Consider the following 27,505-nt stretch of genomic DNA (forward strand, 5'->3'; position numbering starts at 1 on the left):
TTGTTTGGGTTATCATCTAGGATAATAATGACACCGCTTGTATCTTTATTTCCTTCTCTGAAAATGCAGTGATAATGCTTATCTGTGTCTCTGAGGATACAGCGTTATCTTTGAAAACACCATAGAAGCATTGCAGCACTGGAGGACAGCTGAGTAATTAATCTTGTTGAAGTTTTCAATTCCCTACAAGCATGAGCCACAATTTTTTAAAATAATCAAACCAAAAGAAGATTTTGGAAGACCATGACATGGATCTAATGACTTGTTTTATTCCTGCTTGAATTAAAATACAGCTAAATCCGTAAAGCATTACTTTGCGTGTAACACGTGAATGACCAGACTGGATTAGATCTAAGAAACATGTGAGTAGCTCACATAGCTAACGCCAGAAGCTTCAGGGATTGACTGAGCTGCCCACTGCCTGCATGGATTTGAATGGCAAGAGGAGGAGGAGTGACTGCAGATATTAGAAGTGGAATTTAAGGGCACAGTCAAAGTGGAAACAGAAGTCTGCACTGTCCAGTTTCTCACAGCTGGCTGAGAGATGTGACTTTCCTTTTCTACCTGTTGAAGACCTGGGAAGGGAAGGGGTTGCTGCAGATATTTTAGAGAGGTCTTCTGTTTTTAAAGATGTCCTTTATCCTTAAAAAGCCTTTGATATTTTTGAGTGCATTCTTTTATAGGACTCCTCTTTCTCCAGATCATCTCTACCTCCAGAATCCTAATCATTGAACCTCATCTCTCTGCAGTGGGATAAGGCATTGGAAGGTTTTCATTAATTACAATAAGATTATGAGAGCCATTTGATTGCAATACGAATGGACATATAATGGCACCTGCTAAATAAGATGTAGTTCCTACAAGGGAACAGCTACTGTATGCATTTAATTCATTAATATTTTGCTGTGCCTTTTCTAAATAAAGAGATGCAGATTATAGTTTTAACAAGTTTTTCATTTTTTGTGTGGATGGACACATGAAATGCTTTTAAGCACACATGGATAGCATGAATATTTGCTTTCTATATGATCAACATACTGTACTTGAAGTAGTTTCATTAGTTCATTCTATACTGTAGTGGAAGTGATTTTATTTAATTCATTGTTCATGTTGTGGTTTTGAAGTCGTTCAGATTTAGACTTCTCACATGAAATACAGACCTGATTCCCAAAGTCTTTATGATAGTATTACTCGGAATCATTTAAAATACAAATTTAGGAATAACGAGAAGTAGGTATTATCTAGAAGAACTTGCAAGTGCTTGCATCCTTTCACAAAGCAACTCAGCTTCAGTGACTTAGTATTTTCCTCTGTATCTGTGGAGGTAATACTGATTCCAGTAAATTTGCTGGTTGAAACTCTGGGAATGTGGGCTCAACCAGGCCTAAGTCTCATATTAGAATTTAGGCAATTATGGAAATAGCTATTTCATTCAGAAGCGCAGTAATTGTGTCTTTCAATTAATAAAGTAGTAATTTAAAACTAATTTCTCTTAGGATACATCTGTAGATAGTCCTAACCTTACTTTTCTACAGATTTCGTACTGGCTTAATGAAATACTAAAACAATGTAAAACTAGATGACTTATTTGCTGTGTGAAGCTTCATTTTCTTACTTTTGGAAAAATGGTAAAAATTGTTAGAGAAAACATTAGTCTTCAGAATACGTATTTAAAAGAATTATTAATTAGGCTAGTTTTAAGAAATACTGGATTGACTTCTGAAAGTCACATTCCCTCACAGAAGTGTCTTGGTTACATGTTGCTAGCTACAGAACTTGATTTTCAGGAACTCAGTCCAATATTTTTAAAACTTTTTTTTAAGTTCTACAGGTGGCAAGGTGTATTTAGAAGGGAACATACAAAGAAACTTCAAAACGGTAACTGTATTAGAAAGGAATATTGTACTGTACATCAATCTGTTCATACTCTTAATTTTATAGGGATTGCTTAGCAGAGGGCTAGCTGTGATGGAATGAGATTAAGAGTGAAAAAGTACAGTGGTCACCCAAAGAAGCTTTCTGCCCATGCAGTGTGTAAGGTTCTTGCAATGATCCCTGTGAAAGTCAGAGAAGCAGTACCTCAGGAAAAAATCTTAGACTGGGCTGGATGAACAGTTCTTCACATTCATAAGAATTTATTATTTTTCCTTTCAGTATCTCAGCCTGATTTACAAATATTAGGTCCATGAAGTACTGTAAGCATATCTCGGACTCATTACCAGCCTCTGGAAAAGAAAATGTCAAGGGAGCATGGGCAGAACTGGAAGTGCAAAAGAAAAGACTGGCAGCTATGGAAGTTTGCATTTTGACTCCCATAATCAAATAGAAGTGGTTTTGTTTCTTTTTCATTTAAAGGAGGTATTCGGCATCATTGTTGCATATGAAGAACACAATGCAACTTGTTCAACTTTAAAGTATTCCTTGAATAGTGAGTGATTCTTTGGGGAATTTGTGATTATGTAAATATTTTTTGAAATTTAATATTCAGATCTTTTTCGATCTGACTGGCCTTACTTGTGGGGTAAAATGAGGTGGTGTGGTATAGAAAACAGTAATTGTAGTGAAATTTTAAGAAAGCTTTTGTGTGAGGAAACTGAGTTGTTAAGCTGAGATGGTAATAATTTTTATATCGTCTTGTTACAGATACGGTTAGTGTTACATTCCTTGTGCTTCAGACATCATCTTCATTCTGCAGTACCTCTGCATATTGTGGTTTTCTGGCTGAAGGTGTCAGTAATGTGACACTTGACATATATTGCTGGTCTTCAGTTGGAGATTTCTGGGTGTCAGGTTTAGGTTAAATTTTAAAGATGATTCATGTTAAATATGGAAGAATATCATCAAAAATATATAGAAAATTTTATTTTACTTTATCCTAAGTGCACATGTAAGCATCAGTGTTCCTTTTCTCCAGTTTAAACTGATCATTAAAAAATGGATGCCTCAAATTGCTGCTACAAAGAAGAGTGAGGGTTGTTTCTGTGAGAGTTGTCTCTGTGCCTTCCCCGAGAAATTCCGTGTGTTAAATTTTTAAACTTTTTTTAATCACTTGAAGTCTGAATTGCATTGATTTCGTCTTTGTCTTGCAGTGAGATACTGGTTTTGTAAGCAATTTTTCCCCTTAAGGTCTTGATACATGTCCTCAACTACTAGTTCAAACATACTTCGTTCAGAAAAGCTGAAAGTCCTATTCCCTTGTTAATAGATTACTGCACTTGTTCATGCCATAATTGCGCCATTTGTAAAATGGGCGTAATGATATTAACCTCTTTTCAGAAAGCTCTTTGAAAAGTTACATAATATTGCTTTCTCTGTACAGAAATAATTAGGTGACTTTAGTAACCTTTCATTATTGTGTCTTCGAATTTGTAGATAAATCTGTTTTTCTGGCCTCTGCACAAGTTCAGTGTGAACTTGCCCTGGAAGCGTCTGGGCTAGAGTTTAACTCTTCAGCGTGGTAAGAAGTAGTGCTTATGTGTGTTATCCCCAAGGTTTGGAGTATTCTTATCCAGGGTTTTGTTTTAGACCCATCTTTAGTCTCTATGAATCCTAAACAATGACAATAAAAATATTTTTTTCTTTTTGTTCTTAGGTAGTTTCCAGAAAAGGACTGAAACCTTTTCTCTAAAGCAAGCACCAGAAATCATTGTTTAGTTTGGATATTTCAGTAGTTTACAAATCTGGGTGTAACATAGAGATGTTATTCTAATCTACACCCTGGACATTCCTTGGAAAAAGAAAATCACGTGATTTGATTAGACTTCTCACTTCTCTGCCAGTGCTCAGAGACTAGCAGCGTGCGGGAAACAGGCACTTCCCGGGGAGAGAGCAACAGATTCATACTAGCTCACTGCCTTCACTCACCATGGAAGCGTTCCAGCATCAGCTACTCACTCTTATTGGGGGTCTGATCTGTTTCTGTACTCTGGTAAAATGCATCAGATTTATGAAATATATTTTCCCACATATCTGGAGTGCTTTGCCTCAGACTTTCTTTCGATCGCTGGGAGAATGGGCAGGTAAAGGAAACTTCCTCACCTTCTTCTTCTTGTAACTGAGCAATGGATTGTTACTAATCGGGAGAGGTTTTCCTTGCATTTCCTTACCCTGTCCCTTCAGAACAAAACAGAGTTTCCACTAGGTGTGGTTTGGTTAGTTTTCTTTTTGTTTTCTCCTAGTAACTTTGGTTTTATGAGGCTGAAGGTTTTGCGTACTTGGGGAGAATAGAAAAACAGTCAAACTGGTAACAGCTCATGCACCTGCTGTATAGATGTGAATTCTCTCCCCATTCCTACTTCTGATGTTTTTTCTCTACTGCAAATGCTTTAGTTTTAATAGCATTGCCTATATCCTCAGTTTCCTGATATGTGAAGCAACTAGTTTATGTCTAGCATATGGTCTCCTCTCTTCAAAGCAACTTTTCTTTGTTCCTGGTGACTTTGCACCAGTCTGTTTTTTCTGAATTGGTGACCTATCCTTAATGGTATCATTAACGAGCCAAATCTACTCTAGCCTAGAAACTTTAAAAGCTGCAACTTGGCAGTACTTTTTTACAGATACTACGCATTCTCATAAAATAACAGAAATGTTTAATAAACACTTCTTCCTACTGATCATTGATGTTTTTCTTAAGCTTGTTAGATTATCAGTATTAAGCAAGAATGAACAGGTACTACAGTGTCTTGAGTTCCTGGGCTACAGATGTCACTGATGGTGGCATCTTGTCACGAAGTGACCCGAACAGTACTCTTGTGCTTCATTCCTTTCCCCCGCACTAAAGACTGGTTTGAGTATGTGTTTAATAAGCACATCTCACAGTGGATTAATAAATGAAATCCACCCCTTTGCAGGAGACCTGCCTGAATACCGGCTGCTTCTGAAGCAATATGTAGGTCTCGTTTTGATTTCAGTGAGGCAAGGACCTCCGTTCTGTGTGTGAGGTGAGGAGCAGCGTGTGGAACGTTCGGTGTAAAATCCTTGTTTCCACTGAAGGCTGAGAGGCTTGTTTCCGTCAGTGGACCTTCTATGCTCTGTCCTTTTATAAACATAAAGTCTTCTGGGCCCAGTAAAATTCATAAGGCTTGGATGATTTCTGAGAATCATGAAAATTAAAGTTGGGAGGTGGAAGCTTGTTTTCCAACAGACTCTTGCTTTTCATCTGCTGGTCTGCTAGAGAGCTAAAGATCCACTGAGGGGTCTCTTTTCTCTGTGAAATGAGAGAGTAATTGCTCTTCTGTTGGCAACGAACCTAACCCTTCAAAATCGCCTTGCTTCCCCAGAGTCCCTTGCAGTTTAGAAGTCCTTAATCCACATTTTTTAGATACTGACTCATTTTCAGTTTTGCTCTGAAAACGTACCAGGTTTACCTTGGAATTGCTTTAGTGCATTCCTACTTTATTTAGTTCTTCTTTATTTATAAGGTGATAAGGATTTTCTTTAGTATTTGTTTGCATAACATTTAAAGTTCAGGGTGCTTTACAAATGCTGAAGCTGTTTGCTTTCCCAGTAATGCTAAACCTGAAGGTAAAATGAATAGGACAGCTCTGAAGGAAGAACGTTTTATAGATGGTGTTAAGTTTGCTGTGATGTTTCCATACATACCGATTTCTTGTGTGAGAAAGTGTTATAAAGGCTTCGGTCACCAATTAGTCCTTATCGCCTGCCATTCTGCCACCAGCATATAAGTGAAAGACTTGCAAAGCAGAACTTGTAAAACTATGTATATGGAAGAAAATTCTACCACCTCTTAGGCAATTGACTTGTTGCTGAGCGTCTCCCCGTTGGAAATGAGAGTAATAACTACCTACTGCATCAGATAGGTTACTGTGGGGAGGAATTTGCTTTGAAGACAAAATGTGCTGAATGAAGTAACAAAAAGATGAAAAAGTCAGAAGGAAATAAATTTTTAAAAAGATAGATTGATTTTGTGCTTTAGTAGAAGCATTTAGGCTGCAATGTTCAGGAGGTACGGATGATGAAGATCAAAGAATTCAAGAAAGAACAAGCTACAAATGTAATCCTGGTTCTTCTTTTTACTTTCTGCAGTGGTCACAGGAGCAGGAGACGGGCTTGGAAAAGCATATTCCTTTGAGGTAAGAAAGATTACTGTCCTTAAGTTTATTTTAACAAAATGGCAATTGCTACCCCTTCATCAATCTCTGCAAGTTAGTAAAATTATTCTAGGGTTCAAAGCCACTGTCCTTCTCCTCTGTATGTGCAGAATAACATTAAGTTCTAAAAGAAAACTGGTACTGCATTTCAGAGGAAAGTCATTCATGCTTCAACGGTCTCATCCGTCCAAGGAGCTAAAATGGAAACACTGAGTAATCCACAAGATTTCATATTGTCTGTCCAGGGTAGGAAGTCACCTACGTTGTCCTTTTTCACCCGGTTTCACAGCTAATCTGCTTTTTGACTTTCAGTGGGGTGGTCCAGCATTAACACACAAAATACAATTTTCTAGTCTTTACACTTGCAAACACATTTTTAAAGATATATCTTAAACAACAAATAAAGGACAAATCTGTGTAAATTCATATAAATGACAAGTTATGGAAATTATAAGGAAACCTAATGGTTTAATTAAGAATTGGTAGCTCTAGGAGCCTGCAGGAGGAGAGAGGAGCTCTGTGCTGACCCTGTAGCTGTGCAGAGTCTCTACAGCAGTCCCCCTCTCTTCGCCTGTGCTAATCAACGCTGAAGGCAGAGTGGCCTTGTACCGTCTTGTTCCAGCCTTGCTATTAGTGATAGTGACTGAATGGTAGATTTTCTCTTTGGCGTCTTCAAAACTGACTCCTTTTATAGAAGCTAACCAGCAATGAAACATGAGTTGTTGTCTTCAGAGCTGCGGTGACCAGGTGAAAATTACCAGCCTGTAATATGCCAGAGTTAGATGTGATGCCTTCTGCTCATAAATCATAAAATACATCTCACAGGAAAGGAAAATGAGTTTGCTTTTGAATTAATTTACAGGATTTTTAAGCTAGTCTTTGTAAGTGTATGCATTGTTTAAGCAACTACCTCATGAATTTCATTACTGGGAGTGGCAATACAATAACTGCTTTTGAAAGTGCCTTGAATGTAGGAAGCACAAAGACAAATACCAGCTATTATAGTTTAACATTTGGCATAGTTGTGATAAAGATCACAAGCTCTCCTGTGGGAAAGAAGGGAAAATGCTGCCTTCTGTCTACTCACTGAGTTGCTGTAGTGATGAGCAAACAGGAAGGGTCTGATGAATACTTAGGTCAGGGGGGAATGGGATGGGATCAAGACAGAGAGAGGAAACATCAGAAACGCTTAAACATTTATTTAACGCCACACCTCTGGGTGTAGTCACGTGCACAAGCAGCTTGCTGCACTAACTTTGTGTGTGAGAGCCTGGTGATATTTTATCCATGTGAAGGCTGCAAGCACCTTGAATGTCTAGATCAGAGGCTCTGTCATTGTTCTGCTTCCTTTGTGCTATATGGGTTACGCAAGAGTAAATCCCATTTAAAAGGCCAGTTACAGCATGCAAAAGGCTGCTTTACACCATGAGAAAAAATAAAACAACTACTGTGTTCTGTTTTGTTTTTTTTTAACTTGGCTGGAACTGGCTAGATTTTGTGGAACATTTATTCATTATTTTTGGCTGTTATGGGATGACTGAGAGCCATCTTTACCCATGCTGAGACGTACCTTCCTCCCCAGGTGGTCCCTTTGATTGAAGCTGTGCTCAGCTACTGCTCTGTGGGGCAGATTCCAAGCCCACACCACATGAGCTCATAGCTTGGCACATCATCTTGCTGGCCGAGGTCAAAGCACACACTTGTGTGTGGCTTGTGGATAAATAAATCTGACCCTGCTGTTTTAACGTCTGTGTACCTTTGGAGTTTCTGGCTCAGCACCACTGTCTTGCTGGTCTGATGTCAGGGTACAAAATTCTCTGATGTTCTTCTGGCATAGGTCCCTCTGGTGTTACGGGCTGATGTGAAGGCAAGCCTTGTTTGATGGCCACAGTGTCTGTTCTTCTAGAGTTTGAGCTCTGACACCAGGTGATGAATCCCTTTCTGACATCCTGAGCTCAGGCATGGGCTGATAACGAATCACAAACTAATGTAAAAGTGCTCCACACTTGTTGCTAGTATGTAGTATAGGAGACTAAGGAGGGCAGTTCTTGTGTTTTGGAAGGCTAGTGTGATGTCGCTTTCTCTGTTCTGTGTTTTATGTGGAAATCCCAGTAGCTGGTTTATAGGGTAAAACCTAGCAGACTGAGGTCCAGAGAAAGATTACAATATTTACTAGTTCAGTACCTTTGTTTCCAAGGTTTATGACTAAATACAGGTCTCTGCAAAGCCTATTAAGCTCAAGAGCTGACTGGGCTGTGTGAAGAGCCCAGCAGCTGTGAGGTCTCAGAATACTACTTTGTTGATGCCAGGACACAGATTTATCAGAGCAAAATATTGTCTCTTTCATTTTCTGACCTTGTGTTGAGAGGCAAGCACACACACAACTTGAGCTTATCCTCTTCTGCATGGAAGTCCAGGCTTTCATGAAGTCTCCGTCTGTATTTCTAGCATATCAAGGTGATTTTGAACGACTGGCCTTCTTAAGCATAAAGACCCCGACTTTTGAACTGACTGCTGTGATGTCAGAGAACTGGGATTTTGGATCTAGTTTGCTACACTTATTTCAAAAGCCATTTTTTTGTTAGATTTGGTCCATTAGTTCTTGGACTGGTGGGGTTTAGACTCACCAGACTTACAACAAGGGACAAAAATAAGCCAATTGTGAGTGTGCTGCTAGGCTGTCACATCTCTACTCATCTCTTAGCATTTCAGCTACTGGTGCAGTCTTGTTTGTTCTGTTTTTCTTATGTAATAACTACAGACGTGCTTTAGCATCTGTTACTGGCTTAGCACCTCAGACATACTGGGTTTATGGACAAGGCCATGCCATACTCTGAGGCTTATCGTTTAGCCTCTACACACTTCTCATCTGATGTCAGGGCACAAGCAGGATGTTGGTGGCTCACATGGTCACCATTTTTGTTATTGTTAATAGTTCATAACTCTCTTATAAGTCAGGCCAGTGCTTGTGTCTAAATCAATGTTTTAGCAGACCATTCTGAGACAGGCACTGCATTCATTTATTAATACAACAGTTTCTCAAATCTTAAACTTTTGTTTCATTTCCTGAAATTTTGCCTAATATTACCAGCAATATAATACAAGCTAAATACGATCTGAGTTTTCCTGCTCCAGTTGCGTATGTAATCTAATTTCTCCACTTGGTCCTGGATTTACTCCTGGAAATACTGCTATTCTAGTTGTGCTGCACAGGTGCAGAGCTAGCAGAAAGCTTGCAGAATCCTTCTGCCCTGTTGCTCAGTCCCGGTCTGCTGGACCAAAAAGATTGAAAGATTTGAATGATAGAGACCTTACAAGTCTGAACTCCAGGCAGGAAAGAAAATGGGTGAAGCACAGAGGCCATATCAGCACAATCTTGGAGAAGAGAGAAGAATCTCTTTTGTAATAGGTAGAAATATACAGTAGGCAGCTACAGATCCCATAAAGCATTATTAGGGATTTTAAATTATTATACCTAATGATCCGTGTAGAGTATAACCAATTTGTCAGTGTAACTGTAGTAATTACATGCATGGTTTGAAACTAACACCTGTGTCTTGCCTTTCATGAAGCTTTATTGTTTAAAAATCCACCTCAGACTGAGCTGCAAAAGTGTGCTAGATAATGCAGAGTGACTTTATGCTAATTTAGTGTTGGTTTAAACTTTTAGCAATGAGTTTGTGAGATTCCAGAGTGCAGATCCTGCTTGATCTTTCTTCGTTATTAGCCCCATTTCTAAATGCTAAGTTGTCATAATTCGTTATGGCTGGAGTCTGTCATAATGATCTTACATTTTAGCAGTCTGAGAGGTTCAGGAGCATTTTAGTCCTTTGCCACTGGGAGTCAGGATTTCCTAACACAAGCAGCTTCACGTTACACTGCTGGGAGCCAGTGCTTATTCTTAACTGTGAGGGGAAATACCATCCTCTATCGTCAAAGCCTTTTTATTTTAGGAAAATGCTTTGTGCTAAAGACGTCTACACTAAAAGTTACCTTTATTTGAGATGTGGTAGTTAAAACTGATTTGACCTTTGCGGTGGATGGCCAGGAAATTATTTTCTAAGTACAGTTCTTTTTGCTTGCTTGAGGGTCCTACGAAACCTATTTCTGAAAAGGGTGCACATGTCTGTGTGAGTGAGGAAGCAAAAAAGCGTAGTCAGGTGTGTAGCCTTATACTTCTGGTTAGTCTGGTATACAGCAGCAAGGGAGAGTCCTCTCACCTGATGGTTAGCAGTTTTATAAGATTGCCACAAACATGTGCTTTTAGCTGAAATACAGTGCAATCTTAGCAATAGGAATAATTTTTTACTTAGGTGTTAGAAGACATAGTTAAGATGATAGTGAGAAGCCCAGTGAAGCAGAACTTTGTTTTTATTCTGTACATGATATGGCTGATATTTGTTTTTGTTCTTAAGGCACAAAAATTAAAATAATCCCCATCTGAACACACCCAAATGGCAGAAAGGAGCAAGTGACCATGGAAACGGAGACCATGTCTCCGACTCGAAATGGCTTGAGTCAAGCTCATTGTGGACAAAGGGAAATCTGCCAGTGTGTAGGCAATTAGAGTTCTCTTCCTGAGAACTTAAAATGGAGCTCTTAAAAAAAGCTTTCAAAACTCCCAAGTATCTAAGTCCATGCAGGTCTCTTTGGAGCACCCGTCAATTATGTGAGAGGGTCTCCAAAAGCACAGAATTGTGAGCATGGTCTTTGTGCTGAAAATGCAAATGTTTGTGGCTGATACATTTAATAGATGGTCTGCCTCTCGTATTCTTGATGTAGTGAATTTTTGAACAAAGGTCCTTAGTCTTAACATTCTCTGCATTGTTTCAGAAAAGCCCGACAGGACAAACTGTTTCCCTCAAATAGATTTAAGAAGAAAGTATTGCAGGGAGTCAGCTATGGAAGTGAATGGGTCTTCAGTGTGTGGGCTTCGCCAGTTTGTTCTTCTTCTAAGCAAACCTGGTACTTTCAGATGACGTTGGCTTTATCTTTTGTGCTGACTAATTTAGCTCTCTTTCTCCTTGCTCTCATGGGCATTTTCCTAGTTTCAGCTTTATCTTTCCTTTCTTTATGCACACAACTCCGTTCAGCTTCCACTTGTTAATATCTTAGTTTCACAAGCTGGGGCCACGTTTCTCTCTCAAACATGTTTGCTTAAAACTCTTTAACTGACGGGAATGGGAGGCCTCGGGAAAACAGGAGAAAAATGTTCTGCATTTGTTCTGCACGTGGTAATACCAAACTGGCTATAAACAGACTTCTTTGTTAAATAGTGTTCGCAGCTATAAACTTCAACTATTGCCAAAATCTTTGTGGATGTATATTTGTGTGACTGTATTTTGAATTTTTATGCATGGACGTCACCTTTTTTCCTTGGTTTCTTTTTTTTTTTTCCCCCCAGTTTGCATCTAATGAGAAAAACAGTTAAAATTTATCCATCTGACCTGCATGAGATTTTATTTCTGTTAAAAAAAAAATGAATAAAGTCCAAATCCTTTCAAACTCTTGAGCCTTCAATTCAATATGCTTAATCTACTTCCTCAGGATAAAAAAATGTGAGGGTGGAAGGTGATGTTGTAAAATGACTCGGAAGTCATCAACATATTTGGCCTCCCAAACCTAAGTCAAAATAAAAATGTGTTTCTGGGAAATGTCACGTTGCTTTCACTCCCTGCAGACTTTCATTCATTTGAAATTGGCTCAGATTATTTATTTTTGTTCATATTATTGGGGTTTGGTTGTTGTCCAGTATGTTTTTCTTGTAAGGGTCAAGATTATACAGTGAAGGAGATGTTTTGGAAGACTGTTAGAAGCCCGAGTATTGTTTGGCCTGGTTTTGATATCTGCTGTTTTCCCATTAGGCAGGTGGCAGGTGAATGAAAGCAATTTTAAAAAATCCATAATTGTTTTTATTGCAAAACTGGAAAAATCGTAAAGATTCTTGTCACCTTAGTGTTTTCTAACAACTTTTGTATTCCTTTCTTGTAGCTGGCAAAACGTGGATTAAATATAGTTATGATAAGCAGAACTCTTGAAAAGCTGCAGAGAGTAGCCTTTGAAGTTGGTAAGTGTTTCTCTCAAACTTATCTTCCCGTTTAGCAGGCTGCCTTTACAGAGATCTGGAGGTCTATTTCCTCGGTACAATGTCTAGTACAGTAGGGCCCCAGGTATTGCTACAGATATCGCCCCAGGTATTGCTCTGATACTACAAATAATTTCTGGTATTACTGTGTTGCTTGAACCCTTCTGGTCATGGATCGCTTTAAAAATCCATGCCATTATTCAAACAGTGCAATAGGTTGTATAAAAAAGTGAATGTGGGTTCTTTACTGGCTTCAGCTGCCCTGAATACAGGCAAAAGAGATACAATACTAGAGCTGTCGGAGGAATCTGTGAAACAGTTTATGCTTGGGATAGAAAGGTTACCTTTAAGCTAGTTCTTGGAACATAGCAGAGGACTGAAAATGAAATCAATGTACCTTTTTTTAAGGTTTTCAAGTTATGTTTGGCTTTTGATAAAGCACTTAAATAGTGTGTCTTTAGAATTAATGTTCCTTTTCTTCAAAGGAAATAAGCCATTTACTGCTGGGAATGGCTTGTTTAAATACGTTAAGATTGACAGTTAGGATTTCTTTAGGAGTCAAATGAGTTTATATCTTCCATTAACTTTAAAGATTGCTGTAATCAAGGTTATTTTTCCACTGTCTCTTTTTCTATTCATGGCTTCTATCCGCCAGATCCCTTGACTCACAGGTTCCTGTGTTACGCATGTGTCCCCCCAAGACTACACCTCTGTCAGAAAGACTTGCCTTTAAGCAGGCTTGGCAGCTGGCTCCAGCAGAGTATCAGGTCCAGGATGCTCATCTGCAGAGAGCAGTGCATCCCTCTGGGACGTGGCAGACTTGAAGTGGGTGAAAAAGCCTGTAACTTCTAAACTTGCAGCTACCGAAATCAAGGATTGGACTCTGAAATTTTGTGTCCAATTTCCCTCCCTTTTTTTCCAGGGATAGACTTGTTTTCCCTTGGGAAGCAAGAGGAGGAAAGCGCCAATTCCCTGAATAGTCCCTGTAAGCAGCCGTATCTGAGGGCCCAATGTGACTATGGCCTACACTAGCCCCTCTTAAGTAAACCGCCATGAAAAATTAACTTCTGTTGGAATTTGGCCAGTCTGGTGTCATTGTTGCATTTCTTTGCAGCTAAATGCTGAAGAATTAAAATAATAGGAACCTGGAAGAAAAAAAGGCTAGGGATTTTTTATAGTTTCTTTGCATTGTAAATTATAATCAGAAGGAAAGACTGAAGACAATAAGATTCCCGAGACTAACATAACTAAGTAAAGAAAGGAAGTGGTGGAGCCCAGAAAGATAACATACTGTGAATTTCTTTGCACTGTGATTTGTTATAAGGCCATCCACGCACCCCCTTCCTAATTGAGGCCGTACTGTGCTGAGTTGTGCGGCAACACGTAAAGAAGGACTTGCCCTGTCCTGAAAGGTACTGCTGAGGTAGCCTACAAACACTCCTATGCCTTGTGCGAAAGTGACCCGTGACTTCGCACGTGAGGAAGCTTCCCTGACTACACATCCATGTGATCCAAGGTGCGGGGAGGTGGATGGTGTGAGCCCAGGAGCTCAGCCTACTCCGATCAGGTTTCCATGCCGTGTTCAGCTGGGTTGTGGGCATAAAGAGGTTTCCCAAAGCTTGCTGAAATTGGTGGCGAATCCCAGTGAGATCTGAGATCTTTCCATTGTTTTCAGTGGGTTTTGGCTGAAGCCCAGCGTGACTCATGTGTTACTTATTCTGTCAGGTTGGAAATGAGTACATAACAACAAGTAGATGGCACAAACAAAAGGAAGGAGAGGAAGACATAGTGATGAAAAGCACAGAGTATCTGATCTGGAGGCCACTAAAATCAGCAGGGAGCTCTGGATGGGGGCTTACGTTAAAGCTTTGGAAATGTTCCACTGATTCCAATTTGCAGACTCAGGCTTTACTGTAATTAAGCTAAGCAGTCATTGGGAAGGAAGAAAAGTTAACTTACTGTGATTTTATGTGAGTAAATAAACAACAGAAAATAAAAATGAAGCAGAAACTTAACCAGAATGGTTCTACTGTTTCTAAATTTTCTAATTGTCACTGACTTTTTCTTCCTAAACTGCTTAAACAAGCAGTGTCTCACTCCAAGCCGTTATCATTACCCTGAACTAACATGCAAGGAGATTAAGATACAGAGAGAGAGAGAGAGAAATTCTGTTGTAGGCTGCGTAAATTTGTTGTAGGACTGGACACATTACTCGTGTTTCCTTCTTCTTAACAGCTATGCCATGTATCTTTTTTCCTATCAGGTGGACACCATAACTAAAAGACTTGCCTCCCTTTTCAACCTGACAATATTATTTGCCTAATCATACTGTCACATTCAGTTTGGATACTGAATAATGTAAATGAAAGGAGTCTAAAGCGTGGATAATTCCACAGACCTCAGTGTTTGGCTTCTGAACAGTGCCATGGGCCACAGGTGTGCCTGGGAACGGCTCTCAGAGCTGTAGCAGTCAGAAATCCACCATAAGAAAAACATTTCTCTAAAGAAGCACTGGAATTGAAAGCCAGGTTTCCATGCACTTGGGCAGGAAAGCTCTTTGAGATAAAAGATAACAAAGTAAGTCTTGTGGAGGGCAGACAGGGAGGACCATTACACCGGGCATACTGGTCATTTAACACATTTGGTATTATGGTTGTGAAACATTGATCAAACCATAAAACCAGGAGATTAGAAATGATGGAATGCTACTAACTGCACTCCTTTTTTATTTCTTCTGCCTACACTTCCTAAGCAAGCTGTACAGATGGAGCTAGGTCCTGACTGAAAAGTTATACTTTAGGATCTATTTATATGATCAGGGTCTGTTAATGCCAAACAAACAAAAGCCGCTTTGGTAAGACATAAAAATTATTCACAAGAAGCATGGGGTTTTTTTGGGTTTTAGTTGTTTTGGTTTTGGGAGGGTTTTTTGAGAAGAAACAAATCTGTATTTAAGGAAAGATAAGGCGTGTGATTCTTAGAAAGCAGTAGAAAATACAGCTACACCAGTTCAGACTAGCTGACCATGCAGTTCATGAATTTGGGTTTCGTGAAATCATGCCTGTTAGTATAGAATAAAGCAATGAACATAAAAATCACCCCGCACAATTGTCAAGAACCAAATGTGTCTTGCTCCCACTAAGACCTGCACAGGTGCTAATTCATTCAGCTGTCCCCCCTGCTGCAGGTTCAGTTTCCAGTCTGGTCTACTGTGTCCTCTGCCCGGTGTCCTTCAAAAGTTAGCCCCGAGAGCTAAGCAGGTAACAAGCTGAGATCACTGACTAGCATAAAACAACTCACTTGGCACACCCTTCCTTCATGGTCAGAGGCTGTTAAAAATGCCTGTTCTGTCTTGCTGATCACTTGAGGTAAAGCATCATTGCCCAGGGCTGGTTTCCCAAGATGCACTACTACATAACAGAGCACTTCAGGGCCTTGACCGATGTTCTGAGTGCAACTAGTAGCAATTCCCATGGTTTTTTGTTCATGCAGCTTGTGTTCCCTGGTATCTTCTATCATCTTTTGCAGTTCTGCTTTTACACTCTTTTTTTGTTTGTTTCTTCTCTGTTTTCCTGTTATTTCTGAAACTGAGTTATCTTATATTTCTGAAGAGATACAGTTCTCCAGAAGACTTTTGAAATGTAGCCAGAAGTTGTGCCTTATAATCTAACAGAAATTTTTATACTTCTCCTAAGTCTTAAATATTTTTTAAATCTTTCTTTGTTGTTAAAATAACTTCTCGTTTTGCTCTACTCTTACTAAATTTCCACTGAATATGAATGCCATCTTAGCCTGAGTGCTTCTCTCTTCATATTTAAATTTTGCTATGGTACTTCAAAAGGGTCTCCTCTTTCTACAAAGATCAGTTCTTGTGTCGCTCAGGCGTTCATTTTGCTACCTCGGGCTTTCAGAAGATCTTCATAACTCTCTAAGCAGAAAAGGAGAGCTTCTGGCAGACTGCATGTCCTAACCAACTTCATGCTTCATCCTGATTTATTCTCCTCTTGGTAAATTTCGAAAGGCAGCACATTTCCCGATGTGACAAGTGGGATTCCCAAGTGATCTGAGGTCAGAAGGAGTTAGATGTATCCTTCCTAATGAAACACTGGATTAAACAACTCAGTTCAAGCTTTTAATTTTCTTTAAATTAGTTTTCTCTTCATTTTTAAAAAAGACAACAACCTGTCCTGATGTTTGAAAACCTAGGCTTTTTGCTTCTGGCATACTTAGGACTTCTAAAAAGAGTTGGAATGGCTTGTGTCTTCAAAGACTGTCATAAATCTTTGTCACAGAGAGGGAGAGACATAAGAAACATTGGAAATTATTTTTTGGCTCTCTCCTTTGCAGAATTGTTATCATTTTCTGAAGAGCTATCCCTGGATAATTCATTTATCAGCATGATAGTTTTATTGTTTTTTAATATATTGTTTTATTCATAAATGAGACGGAGGAAAGCCATCTGGAGTACTTGTTTGTTGGCTGACAGTGCTGGTTGCAGCAGTACAGTTCAGTACAGACAAGGGGATGCAGAGAAAGTCCAAATGGTTTGTTTGATCCTCATTTTTTTGTTGCTCTAGTTTTGGCTGCCCTTCTCATTGCCCGCAAGAAAGATGGCCACAACATCACTACTCTTTTTAAGAGCATCTCGTTTTGTTTATAGAGCTCTTCAATCAGAAGGTCACTGTGGGTGTCTGCTCCAGCTGTTGCTCTGTTCTTTCCCTTCGCTGCATTTACACTCACAATGTCCTTTTCTTTATAGTTGTACCATTCCCCCAGCCGGGGACCACTGGGGGTCATTTGCCACTAGAGTTGCTTTTATAGGTTGAAGGTTCAAAGGGTGTTTCGTCCCTTTCATACACACAACTGCAGCTTGGAAAGAGGGCAAGAAAAAGGGCAGTCCTTCCTCCTTCTTCTGTCATGGAGGCAGATGTCCTCTAAAATTGCACGCAAGATGCAGCCTGCATTTCAGATCTGGATTCAGAGCATCTGGTGTTTCCTCAGACCACTTGTGTAACTTGGGTAGTGTAGAGCGGTTGAGACTTGCAGTGTAGCGAGGGGCAAGGAGGGGACAACGGAGAGGGAACAACATCCTCTCACCCTCCAATGCAGGCCCTTTTTTTTGCAAACTGGCCTGCTGGACCCAAAGCCAGCTTTCTGCCAGCCTTGCTCTCCTGGGAGCTGGTGCCAGTCCTCTTCCTAAGTTCTGAATGTACACAAGAGATGAGGCAAGATTTCTGGGAAGAAATTAACGAGTCTGATTCCTATTCAAGGCAATGCTTCCTGTTGCCTGTATGATCAAATCAGGCTTCAAACAAGCAGGGACAGTTTCGCAACATGACCGAAAGCAGATTTTCTGCCATCCACGTGCACCTGAATTCCTGCCACTTGCAGCAAGCCTGCAATCCGATCGTCTGCTGACAGTTCCAAGCTTCGCTGTCACTTTTTCAGCAAACTTCATCTGGATTTCAGGTTGCCCATAAAACTTGAAAGCAGGTTTAGTAGCAAGAATTTACAATGTGAACATCTAGTTAGAAGAGACCTTACTGGGCCCCTTTAAAGGAGAACCTTGCCTTTAAAATGAGTAAATAAGAGCCTCTACCTCTTTTCCTCATGAAACTTTGTTGAAAATATGAACAGCAATAAATCAACTGCTGAGAAAAATGGTAATGTACAGCTGGGCTCCACTCCTGCATAGCAATGACACTGGAAAAATCATACACATTTCCCTTTCCCTTCTGTGTAAATTGACCTTGTAAAATTTAAGCTATACCCTCCCTTAAATGCCTTTTAGTCCTGCAAAATCCTGGGGGAAGGAAGGTTCAGTCTACGGGAGTGCAAATGTCAAAATAGAAGAGGAATTGTGTGAAAATAACGCAGAAAATACTGCATCACATCCAGCCCTGTTTTCCCCTCCTCCTACACGAAAAGATAATCTCTGGTTGTTAAAATGTTAATCTTATACATGAAAACACTTTACAACAATTCTGCAAAACTGTGCTTACGTAGAGGATCTGGCACCCGCATTCACTTGTCTAATGTATGCTGACAGTGTTCATTTATAAATATTATAAGGGGAAGAAGTCCTGTGTTGTTTATTTCTGGGGTGTTTTTCTTACTGAAGGACCAAATGGTGTTTAGATTTTATGAGGGAACTTCCATTGATTTCAGGGCATAAATCCATCCTATATTTGCCAGGCCATTTCCTTGAAAACAACTGGGTACAGTGAGAGTATTTTGCTTGTGTTTTCATCTTTCTTACAACAAGAAAGTTGAAACAATTGTTTACTGTACAGCAGACTTGACTAAATGAGACATCTGATTGTTTCTCTCATTACTTAATTACAGCTCTCCGTCTCTCTGGGTAAAGGGGTTTCCTATTTTTTTTTCTTAATTACAGAGCAGGCCACAGGTCAAAGGGTGAAGGTTATACAAGCTGATTTCACCAAAAATTCAGTATACGAGAACATCGAAAAAAGTCTGCAAGGCTTGGATGTTGGTGTTCTGGGTGAGTCACTAAGGTCTGTTAACTGAAGAGTATTTTACAGCTGCAGTGTATTAAACCGAGAATTGTATAAATGATGTGTCATTACAACTTGCTAGCCAACACTTAAAACCAAGCATACAGCTGCCTAATGCATTTGAGCATTAGTTATCATGAAGAAGTTTTAAAAGTGAATTAAGATTCTCTAAAGGCTTCCTGTTTCTCTGTACAGTGGCTTCTTTACTGTGCTTTATAAGCAGCATCCAGCTTGTGGGGTGACTTCTTCCCTGTTTGGCCTCAAGGAATTAATTTTCACTATTGGTTGTTTTACAGCTGTGTGCAATTCTTATATTCAATCTGAAATAAGCCTGTGGCTAACACTAATTGGTACGATCCACACAGCAACAATGAAAACGTGTTTTTTGGGGAAGTTCTGGGTTTTTTTTTTTTGTAAAAAAAATCATCCTTTTAATAGTGAAACAAATGAAACAACAGCAAAACACTAACAAACAAACAAAACCCCAAACTGTAGCGACAGAGACTGTTCTTCTGTTCCCTGAAGTCAGTACTGATCAGTACCAATGACTTCAGTGAGAACAAGACTCGATGCTAAACAGCAGTTCTCTTCACATAGAGCTCAAAAGCTCTGAGTCTCGAGGAGAAGCCATTTGTTTAACTAGCTGAACTATGCACTTTGTCTAGATTTGGTTCTTATCATTATGTTTCCTTTGATTAGTTAACAATGTTGGAATGCTTCATAATCCTCTTCCATGCCGTTTCCTTAATGGACCAGACATAGATGAGGTAGGATTACTCTGTGGCTTTCTACTTCCAATATAACAATGAGGAAAGTAATTCCACTTAACAAGGGACAGATTCTGCCCCTGCTACAATCAGCATGTATTTATCTGTTCAGTTGAGTGGGAAAAGAACTGGGCCTGAAAGAGAATATTTTGATTTGTTTTTAATGCTCAGAAGAGCTTGCAAGAGAAAAAGAACAGTAGATTTCAGCTAAATTGCGGCAAGCACTCAGCAATAGAGGGGAGAGTGCAGCTGGCCTGGTTGTAGCAGAGATCAGCAGCCCCTCTGGCTCACTGCTCACATGTAATGTAATGGGTCCAGCCTGGTCACAGCCACAGCTGAAGTGTTGGGTTCTTGTTAGTATTATTAAAACTTTCTTTGGAACGCCATTGCTTAAGTGTGTGAAAAAATGAAAAAATAAACCTCGTTTAAACACGGTTTCTTTTTGGGGGGAATTAATTTACACATGTAGAATAGTTCGACAGGATTAAGGATGCGATTTCATTGCCTTATTGTTATTAGGCAATGTAGTATTAGCCATGAAAAAACCCAGAGTTTCTAAATGTATTTCTTGCTAGCACCTGTCTCAGGCTCTATTCAGTCTGTATATCATCATCTACTACAAATCAGAGATCCCCAAGCAGGCTGCTTCCCTCAGAGCTGCAGCCGTATGATGGCACCTCTGCTGCTGCTATGACTTGTGTTTGCTTGCTGGTCTTGGGAGGATATCTCTACGTGGCAGTGCTTGTGCTGCACCAAGTCTGCCTCTGTCACCGAGAGCCACTGAGTTTCAGCCTGGCACCTCTGTAATTTGTTGTCTGTTTGCACCCAGCTTGGTTTGCTGGTGCCGCCACTGCCTGGACACCAGCCTTCGGGCAAAACGGAGGGCACAGAGTCAAAGGGGTGCAAAGCAGATTTGAATGCCATGTTTAAAATTAATTGAATCAGGGCTCACCTGCCTCTGAGTATCCCACATCATAGGCACAGTCAGTGAAAATCAGAGGCAAGCAAAACAGCTCTAAAAACAGCTGCCTTGCTAGAAAGCTTTTCAGTTGGAATTGCTAGCTTTGTTACCTAGGTAAGCTACAAACTCTCTGAAGTTAAACTATGAACTTACTGTTTTCTTGCTTCTTGCAGAACCTCATCAACTGCAACATTATTTCTGTTACAAAGGTATGTGACATCCCCTCAGTCTGGATGTTCTCCCTTTATCATTTCTTACCTTACACATACCTTGGAATCAACCTCTTCTGCTTCACCAGGGCCTGGTGATTCCTTTCCCCCACTGTTGCAACCACGTCCTTTTCAGTCTTTCACAAACATTCACCTTCCTCCAAAACACAAAGAAGAAGTCATGCTCCTGACCGGCATTCCTCATGGTTAGGTGCAAATCATCTTTAAATCTGTTTGGGTTTTTTTCCCCCTCTCCCTGCCTTGATTCCTGCTAGGATCCTGCTCACCACTTCTTGCAGTGGGATGCCCAAGGTCCAGGTATTCCTGGCTCCCACAGATGCCAGCAGGATTTTCAGCACTGCAAAAGCAGGACCTTCTCCCATGTTTTCCACTTTACTTGGAAATTCCCCTTCACCCAAGCTGGTGTGACCCACCTGCATTGTCATCCTTTCTGAAAACAAAGCTTGTGAACCCCAACCTGCTCCTACTGTCCTGTTGTGCACAATGACACTACTGAAAAAATAGGGAATTAACAAGGACTGAATTAAGCTGCGTCATTCTTTTGCGCTACTGTTCATTACTGCCCTTTACAAGTTAAGTCACAGTCTTATCCTCAGAAGTTTCATACATTATATGTGTTTTTGTAAAGAGTCAATAGGATGAGTATGAATTCCCTAGGGATTTAGGCTTACTATCAATAATACTCTTCAAATACAACAAACAGAAGCAGATTTCTCACCTAAAAATTGATTTAATTGCACTTTAAAAATCATAAGCGTGATTAAGTCTATTGTTAAAATAAGAACGGATGATTAAGTAATTATCATCAAAAATTATCCTAAGGGTCTCTTTGGTAGCAGGAAAAAAGTTTTCTTTTCTTGATTTTCTGCTATTTCTGATCCAGGAAGAGCCAGAAGTGAAAATGCAAAAACACTATGAATTTTACTTTCCTCTTACAGTTATGATTCAGTATTGAAGAATGATAAAATTCAGATACTGTTGAAAAGCTTTGGATAAGCATAAGACTTTCACTACTTAGAAGACTAACCTTTGGAATTTTTTGACAATTCAGATGATTTGCAGGCCATTAACATTTTTCTAAAATGTTTTCCAAAACTTGAATGTGCCACATTTTAGCTATTTAAACTGTATACATATGGCTGGGGCTTGAGCAAATGGAAATCTTGTGAATAAAACAAGATCAGTTGAAAAATGCAATCAGAAAGAGGGAGAATGGATATAATTTTTAACATATTTGTCTTACAGATGACAAAAATAATTTTGAAACAAATGGAGCCAAGGTAAAAATAATTTTTTCTAGAACTTTCAATAGGTTTTAGCTGCTACCTCCAGTTTATTCAGTAGTAGCTATGCTTTTTCATTAATAACTTCTGCACTTTACAGTATGTCAATCCGTAAGATTTTCTTCTGTTGCTGTTAGTGTTGTGTGAATGAATGATAGGAACTGCCACAAATTGTCAGTCAACTGTAGAACAAGACAAAAATATAAAATATAGGTCTGTGTCCAATAAAAATGAGCAGGTGTCACAGAAATAAAATGGCATGTTATAGGTCTAATTAGGCAAGAAATGGCATTTGAATATATTGTCATATTCTTCTAAGAGTGGTAGCTGTACTTGGAATAATAGTTTTCAAGCTCTGGAAATACCTGTACTACATCAGAGAGATTAATTCAGCTATGCAATTAGGCATCCCTTTTCTCCTTTTAATACAATGTGTATTGTAGACATGGGGGTCCTTCAAACAGAAGTTAAGGTCTTCCGATGGAGTTTCTAGAAAACGTTGTTAACTACTGCATTTTAGAATACAGTGCATGCTTTTTGTTTTGGCAACAAAATAAGCTCTTACTGTTTAATTGTTTTGGTTTGTTTTTTTCCTGGTTATTGCTGACGGAATTGTTTTTAGTGATTTGTACAGGGAATTGTGAATAGGGAAGCTAAAACAACAGATGCATGGAGCAGGAAAAAGAATGTGCCAGCTAATGAGCAAAGGGGACCTACCAATTACTTAGGAGCATAAAATCTTTCCTCTGATGGCAGTTTTTGTTCTGTGAGACATACAATAGCATGTACAATGTTCCCATGGTTCTGATTGCACTAGACATTTAAATTTCTCTTATGACATTATTTGTAGCTGTTTTAGACTTAATTGCACCTAACTAAACCATAAAAATCGGGTCTTTTGAAAGTGTAGTCTACAGTATAATAGGAAAACTATGCCTTCTGGGGGAAAAAAGTTGTTTTCAACTTGTGCAGGCTCTTACTATAATACTGTCAAATGTAAAATGAATGTAACTGTTCAAATTAAATTTCAGACAAAAAGGTCTTATTCTGAATCTGTCCTCTGGTCTGGGTACTTTCCCTTGTCCATTATACACAATGTACTCAGCTTCTAAGGTAAGTCACTCACATTGCTTTATAAAGAAATCCCCATCAAGTATTTACCAAAGCATTTGTATCAGCAATATAGAGCCAGGTTTTTAGGACATAAATCAGTGTGGCTCCACTGAAATAATGAAGCGATGTAAAGGAGCAGTAGCTGGGAGCTACCGATCAGTGAAGCTATGTAAATTAAATCAGCTGAAGGCATGTCTGATCATCGGAACATTTTGGCCTAATTAAATAGTATTATACCAGTGCTCACAATCTGTCCTCGTTCCAGGAAGTGATGATTTTTACCAGGCTGGCTTAGCTAGTTTACTCAAAACTGTAGATGCACAAAAGTGCTAGATTTTGCTTATGGAACCAAGAATAAAATTCCTGGTAGGTGGGTCGTGAGTTGCCTGACTACATAGATTTCACTTTGAAATTTCACTCTGAGTTAAAACCCCAGAGCTCATAAAAATGAGGAGTGAATGATTTTTATTGAAACTCCAAAAGCAACTTACTCAGCTCAGCTTTGGTCCAAATTAAAAATTCTAACAATATTTGCTTGAACATAGCTAAAGTTCAGCTTTCAGAAAAAGCTAGTTATTCTTGGTAAGAAATTCTAGTTTTCCATTTCCTTTTTCTCTTTCTAACATAAGTTTCTTATTGCTTAAAACTTGAACTACATTCAAACCAGACAATTTTAGTTCCTTAAAAAAGTTCAGTTAACATTATTTCAAAGTGATATGGTACATTGTGCACCCTCAGTAAGTTTCCAGATGACACCAAGCTGGGCGGGAGTGTTGATCTGCTGGAGGGTAGGAAGGCTCTGCAGAGGGATCTGGACAGGCTGGATCGATGGGTCGAGGCCAACTGTATGAGGTTCAACAAGGCCAAGTGCCGGGTCCTGCACTTGGGTCACAACAACCCCATGCAACGCTACAGGCTTGGGGAAAAGTGGCTGGAAAGCTGCCCGGAGGAAAAGGACCTGGGGGTGCTGACTGACAGCCTGCTGAACATGAGCCGGCAGTGTGCCCAGTTGGCCAAGAAGGCCAATGGCATCCTGGCCTGTATCAGAAATAGTGTGGCCAGCAGGAGCAGGGAGGTGATCGTGCCCCTGTACTCGGCACTGGTGAGGCCGCACCTCGAATCCTGTGTTCAGTTTTGGGCCCCTCACTACAAGAAGGACATGGAGGTGCTGGAGCGTGTCCAGAGAAGGGCAACGAAGCTGGTGAAGGGCCTGGAGCACAAGTCTTATGAGGAGCGGCTGAGGGAACTGGGGTTGTTTAGCCTGGAGAAGAGGAGGCTGAGGGGAGACCTCATCGCGCTCTACAACTACCTGAAAGGAGGTTGTAGCGAGGTGGGTGTTGGTCTCTTCTCCCAAGTAACTAGCGATAGGACGAGAGGAAATGGCCTCAAGTTGCACCAAGGGAGGTTTAGATTGGACATTAGGAAAAATTTCTTTACTGAAAGAGTGGTCAAGCCTTGGAACAGGCTGCCCAGGGAAGTGGTTGAGTCCCCATCCCTGGAAGTATTTAAAAGACGTGTAGATGAGGCGCTTGGGGACATGGTGTAGTGGGCATGGTGGTGTTGGGTTGATGGTTGCACTCAATGATCTTAGAGGTCTTTTCCAACCTTTATGATTCTATGATTCTATGATTGGTTGTATAATTTTGACTTTTTTCATTCTTGGGTATCTTTTACCTTTGTTTCTTTTTAAATGGACTTTTTTTGCAATGTCCTGAAAGGAAACTATTTTACTTGCCAGCGTATTGATGTATCATGCAATATCATGACACCATTGGTGTTTAAATTGTAAAATCTATCAAATGATGGCTTTGAAACACGGTCATTTTTTTTCCTTAGTAGAACTTTTATATTTCTAATTACAGAGGAGTGATCCAATGTCATCAAGTTTCTGAATATTTCTCAAAGGTCTAACTCCTAAAATCAGTCTTAAAAGAAACCCAACTTTTACACAAAGAAGTTAGTATATGTGTACTCTTCATGGTGTGGAGAAAAACTTAGAAAGATAAACCTTAAAGGTTGAAGCTACAAAACCCCCCAGATTCCCAAATACATGACTTTGAAAATCGTATTTGTAGGCTATGCTGATAGGTATACACAGAAGGCATGAGTTGTATTTCACTCCCCTTCTTATTGCAAGAGAAACAGCAGCATAAGCCTTGAACTGGGAGGGTAGGTGTCAGCCAGAGATGAGAGCCACACAGAAGCAATAACTAGAATAAATGGGACTCAGGCATTTATCTCTCTGCATTTTCATAAATGTGACAAAACTTTCAGTCCAGTCCACAATAGTACTTGTTTCACGTCTAGCTTGGGCCAATGCCAGGCTCCATCTTTTCTGGTGCAGATAAACAGTCAATCTTGCCATTGCTCATGTGCACCAGCAGAAAATTTGTCTTGAAAAGTTCATTTCTATGTTTTTCACCGCTGCATTGTGCCTTGTATGATGCTTGGCCGCTTTTGTTAAGGACTTATTCGCACATATTTGTGAGCATATGTGAAAGTACTTAGTTTCCTATGCTAATGTTATTTTGTTTTATTTTATTCTAGGCTTTTATAAGCACTTTCTCCAAAGCACTACAAGCAGAGTATAAGGAAAAAGGAATTATCATACAGGTGATGCTATATCTTGCATATATTTACTTTCATTTGCCTTCATTTTAATAAATTCTTCAAGAGTATCTGAGATGCCTAAATATGTATAGTGCAGCTGTCCTTGGCGAAGTGGTGGGTGACTGTGTCAAAGCTTTCTCTGTTTCCTGTATGCAGCTACAGGCTTTTTTCCTTATTCCACTATAGTACCACTACTTATTCCACATAATGCCTTAATCCATTGCAAATATCTGTTATAACTTGTCAGATGTTGCAGGATTCTGCAGAGTGAATGGCCTTGTCTAAATGTTAGATGACATTACACTGTTACTATGATTTCTTATTTTAGGTAGTGGCTCCTTACGGTGTTTCTACTCCAATGACCATGTACCAAAAACCCAGTCTTATTACAAAGACGGCAGAAGAGTTTGTTAGTGAATCACTGGATTATGTCACCTTTGGAGATGAGATTTTTGGATGTCTAGCCCATGAAATGCTGGTAATTGAATTTGATAGTGTGTAAATGTGTCCCAAGGGCTGAACCAAGGCTCTCTAGGCTCAGCAGCTTCTTTTGACTGATTTCAGAGACCTTAATGAGAAACAGTGAATAGGTTATTAAGGCTAATACGGCACCAGTAAACTATGAAGGGAAGAATACACAAGTAAAGCTGGTATCAGCACAGTGTGTCTTTCTCCACTTTTGTGTCTTGAGCTGAGCTCAGTTTGATATCTGATTAGTCTTTATCCTTTCTCCAGCTGCCTGTTTTCATAAGCCTATTAGGAATATTTCTAAGACCCCTACTCCTTTACAGAAATTGGCCAGCAGATTCAAAAGTTATTAGTGGGGAAGGGAAAGGACATAAAAACAGACTGTGCTATCACATCATTTCCTTAGGATACCAAGCTGACAGAATAGAATAAATATTTATACATGGCAGCTGTTAACGATGAGCATTTAATGAAAGCATAAGGGATGAGAACAGGTTTGCTGAAAACTGAGAGGAATGGACATTTCCCTCTAAGAGAAACATACATACTGAAAGTATAAAGTAAAAGCTTTTGCGCTTACTGTTTTCTATGACCTTTCAGACCACTCAGTTAATTTCAAGAAGTTCCTATAACCCTTTGCCTTTGTATTGTTTTTGCTTGATTATTCTGAAGGCATGTGTCCTGCAGTTCGTCCCTTTATGGGTACTCCACAGCGACAGACTTCAAGAAGCAGTCCTGCATGCATTTACCAGTTATCTGAAGAAGAGGTGGAGGAACCCCTAACAGACTCATTTTTTCAGAAGATGTACAATGGGAAACCCCAGCAGGATGCATTTTACTACGTCCCTGTGTGGGTGAATGTGGAAAGAATCAAATCAGTTTGAGTCATAGCTCCATTCAAATCACCTATCAAGTGATTTGATCCAATGAACCTATTAAGCATACTCATTCCTGTCCCTTTCCAAAGACCATAAAATTCGCTAGAGCTGTTCCAGTGACTTCTGTGGGCCTTAGATATGTTCTAAGAAATTTATGTTACTACTTTAACATAAGCTTAGAGGCCACAAATATTTACACTTATTTGATATTTGTGATTAAAACAATAATTTGCTTTATTTCCAAACTTCTTCACAGTGTATTTTGATGCTTTCAGTGAGTGTTCAGTGTGTTTGTTTTCTTCTGAAAAGTGAAGGAAATATGCAAAAAAGTGTAAAGTACACACTGGATATTTGGAAGTCTGCACCCATAAAAAATGTATTTCTGTCCAGAGCCTGTGAATTACTTCATCCTCTACAATATATGATATGGGTTGGAGGAGGCAGGAGCACAGGCAAAAGATAAGTGGTAATTCTGCATTCCT

The 27,505-nt window shown here is 39.6% G+C and overlaps 1 protein-coding gene across 1 annotated transcript; it reads left to right on the forward strand.

Annotated features, from left to right (window-relative positions):
* Window positions 1-3,722: 3,722 nt before the first annotated feature.
* Window positions 3,723-27,269, forward strand: HSD17B3 (hydroxysteroid 17-beta dehydrogenase 3). The gene is made up of 11 exons (XM_075136797.1): window positions 3,723-4,019; window positions 6,046-6,092; window positions 12,102-12,177; window positions 18,593-18,700; window positions 19,413-19,480; window positions 20,615-20,650; window positions 21,917-21,951; window positions 22,986-23,067; window positions 25,615-25,680; window positions 26,006-26,155; window positions 26,818-27,269. The coding sequence occupies exons 1-11, from the start codon at window positions 3,866-3,868 to the stop codon at window positions 26,926-26,928; spliced, it is 933 nt and encodes a 310-aa protein (XP_074992898.1). The 5' UTR covers window positions 3,723-3,865; the 3' UTR covers window positions 26,929-27,269.
* Window positions 27,270-27,505: the final 236 nt, after the last annotated feature.

Source organism: Calonectris borealis, chromosome Z (genome assembly GCF_964195595.1).
Source record: "Calonectris borealis chromosome Z, bCalBor7.hap1.2, whole genome shotgun sequence".
Classification (NCBI taxonomy): Eukaryota; Metazoa; Chordata; class Aves; order Procellariiformes; family Procellariidae; genus Calonectris; species Calonectris borealis.

Bases quoted from the DNA above. Each gene is read 5' to 3' on its own strand.
- HSD17B3 (XM_075136797.1), top strand. From the start codon at position 3,866: ATGGAAGCGTTCCAGCATCAGCTACTCACTCTTATTGGGGGTCTGATC. The intron at 19,481-20,614 runs GTAGGATTACTC...TGCTTCTTGCAG, and splicing joins ATGGACCAGACATAGATGAG to AACCTCATCAACTGCAACAT. The intron at 23,068-25,614 runs GTAAGTCACTCA...ATTTTATTCTAG, and splicing joins CAATGTACTCAGCTTCTAAG to GCTTTTATAAGCACTTTCTC.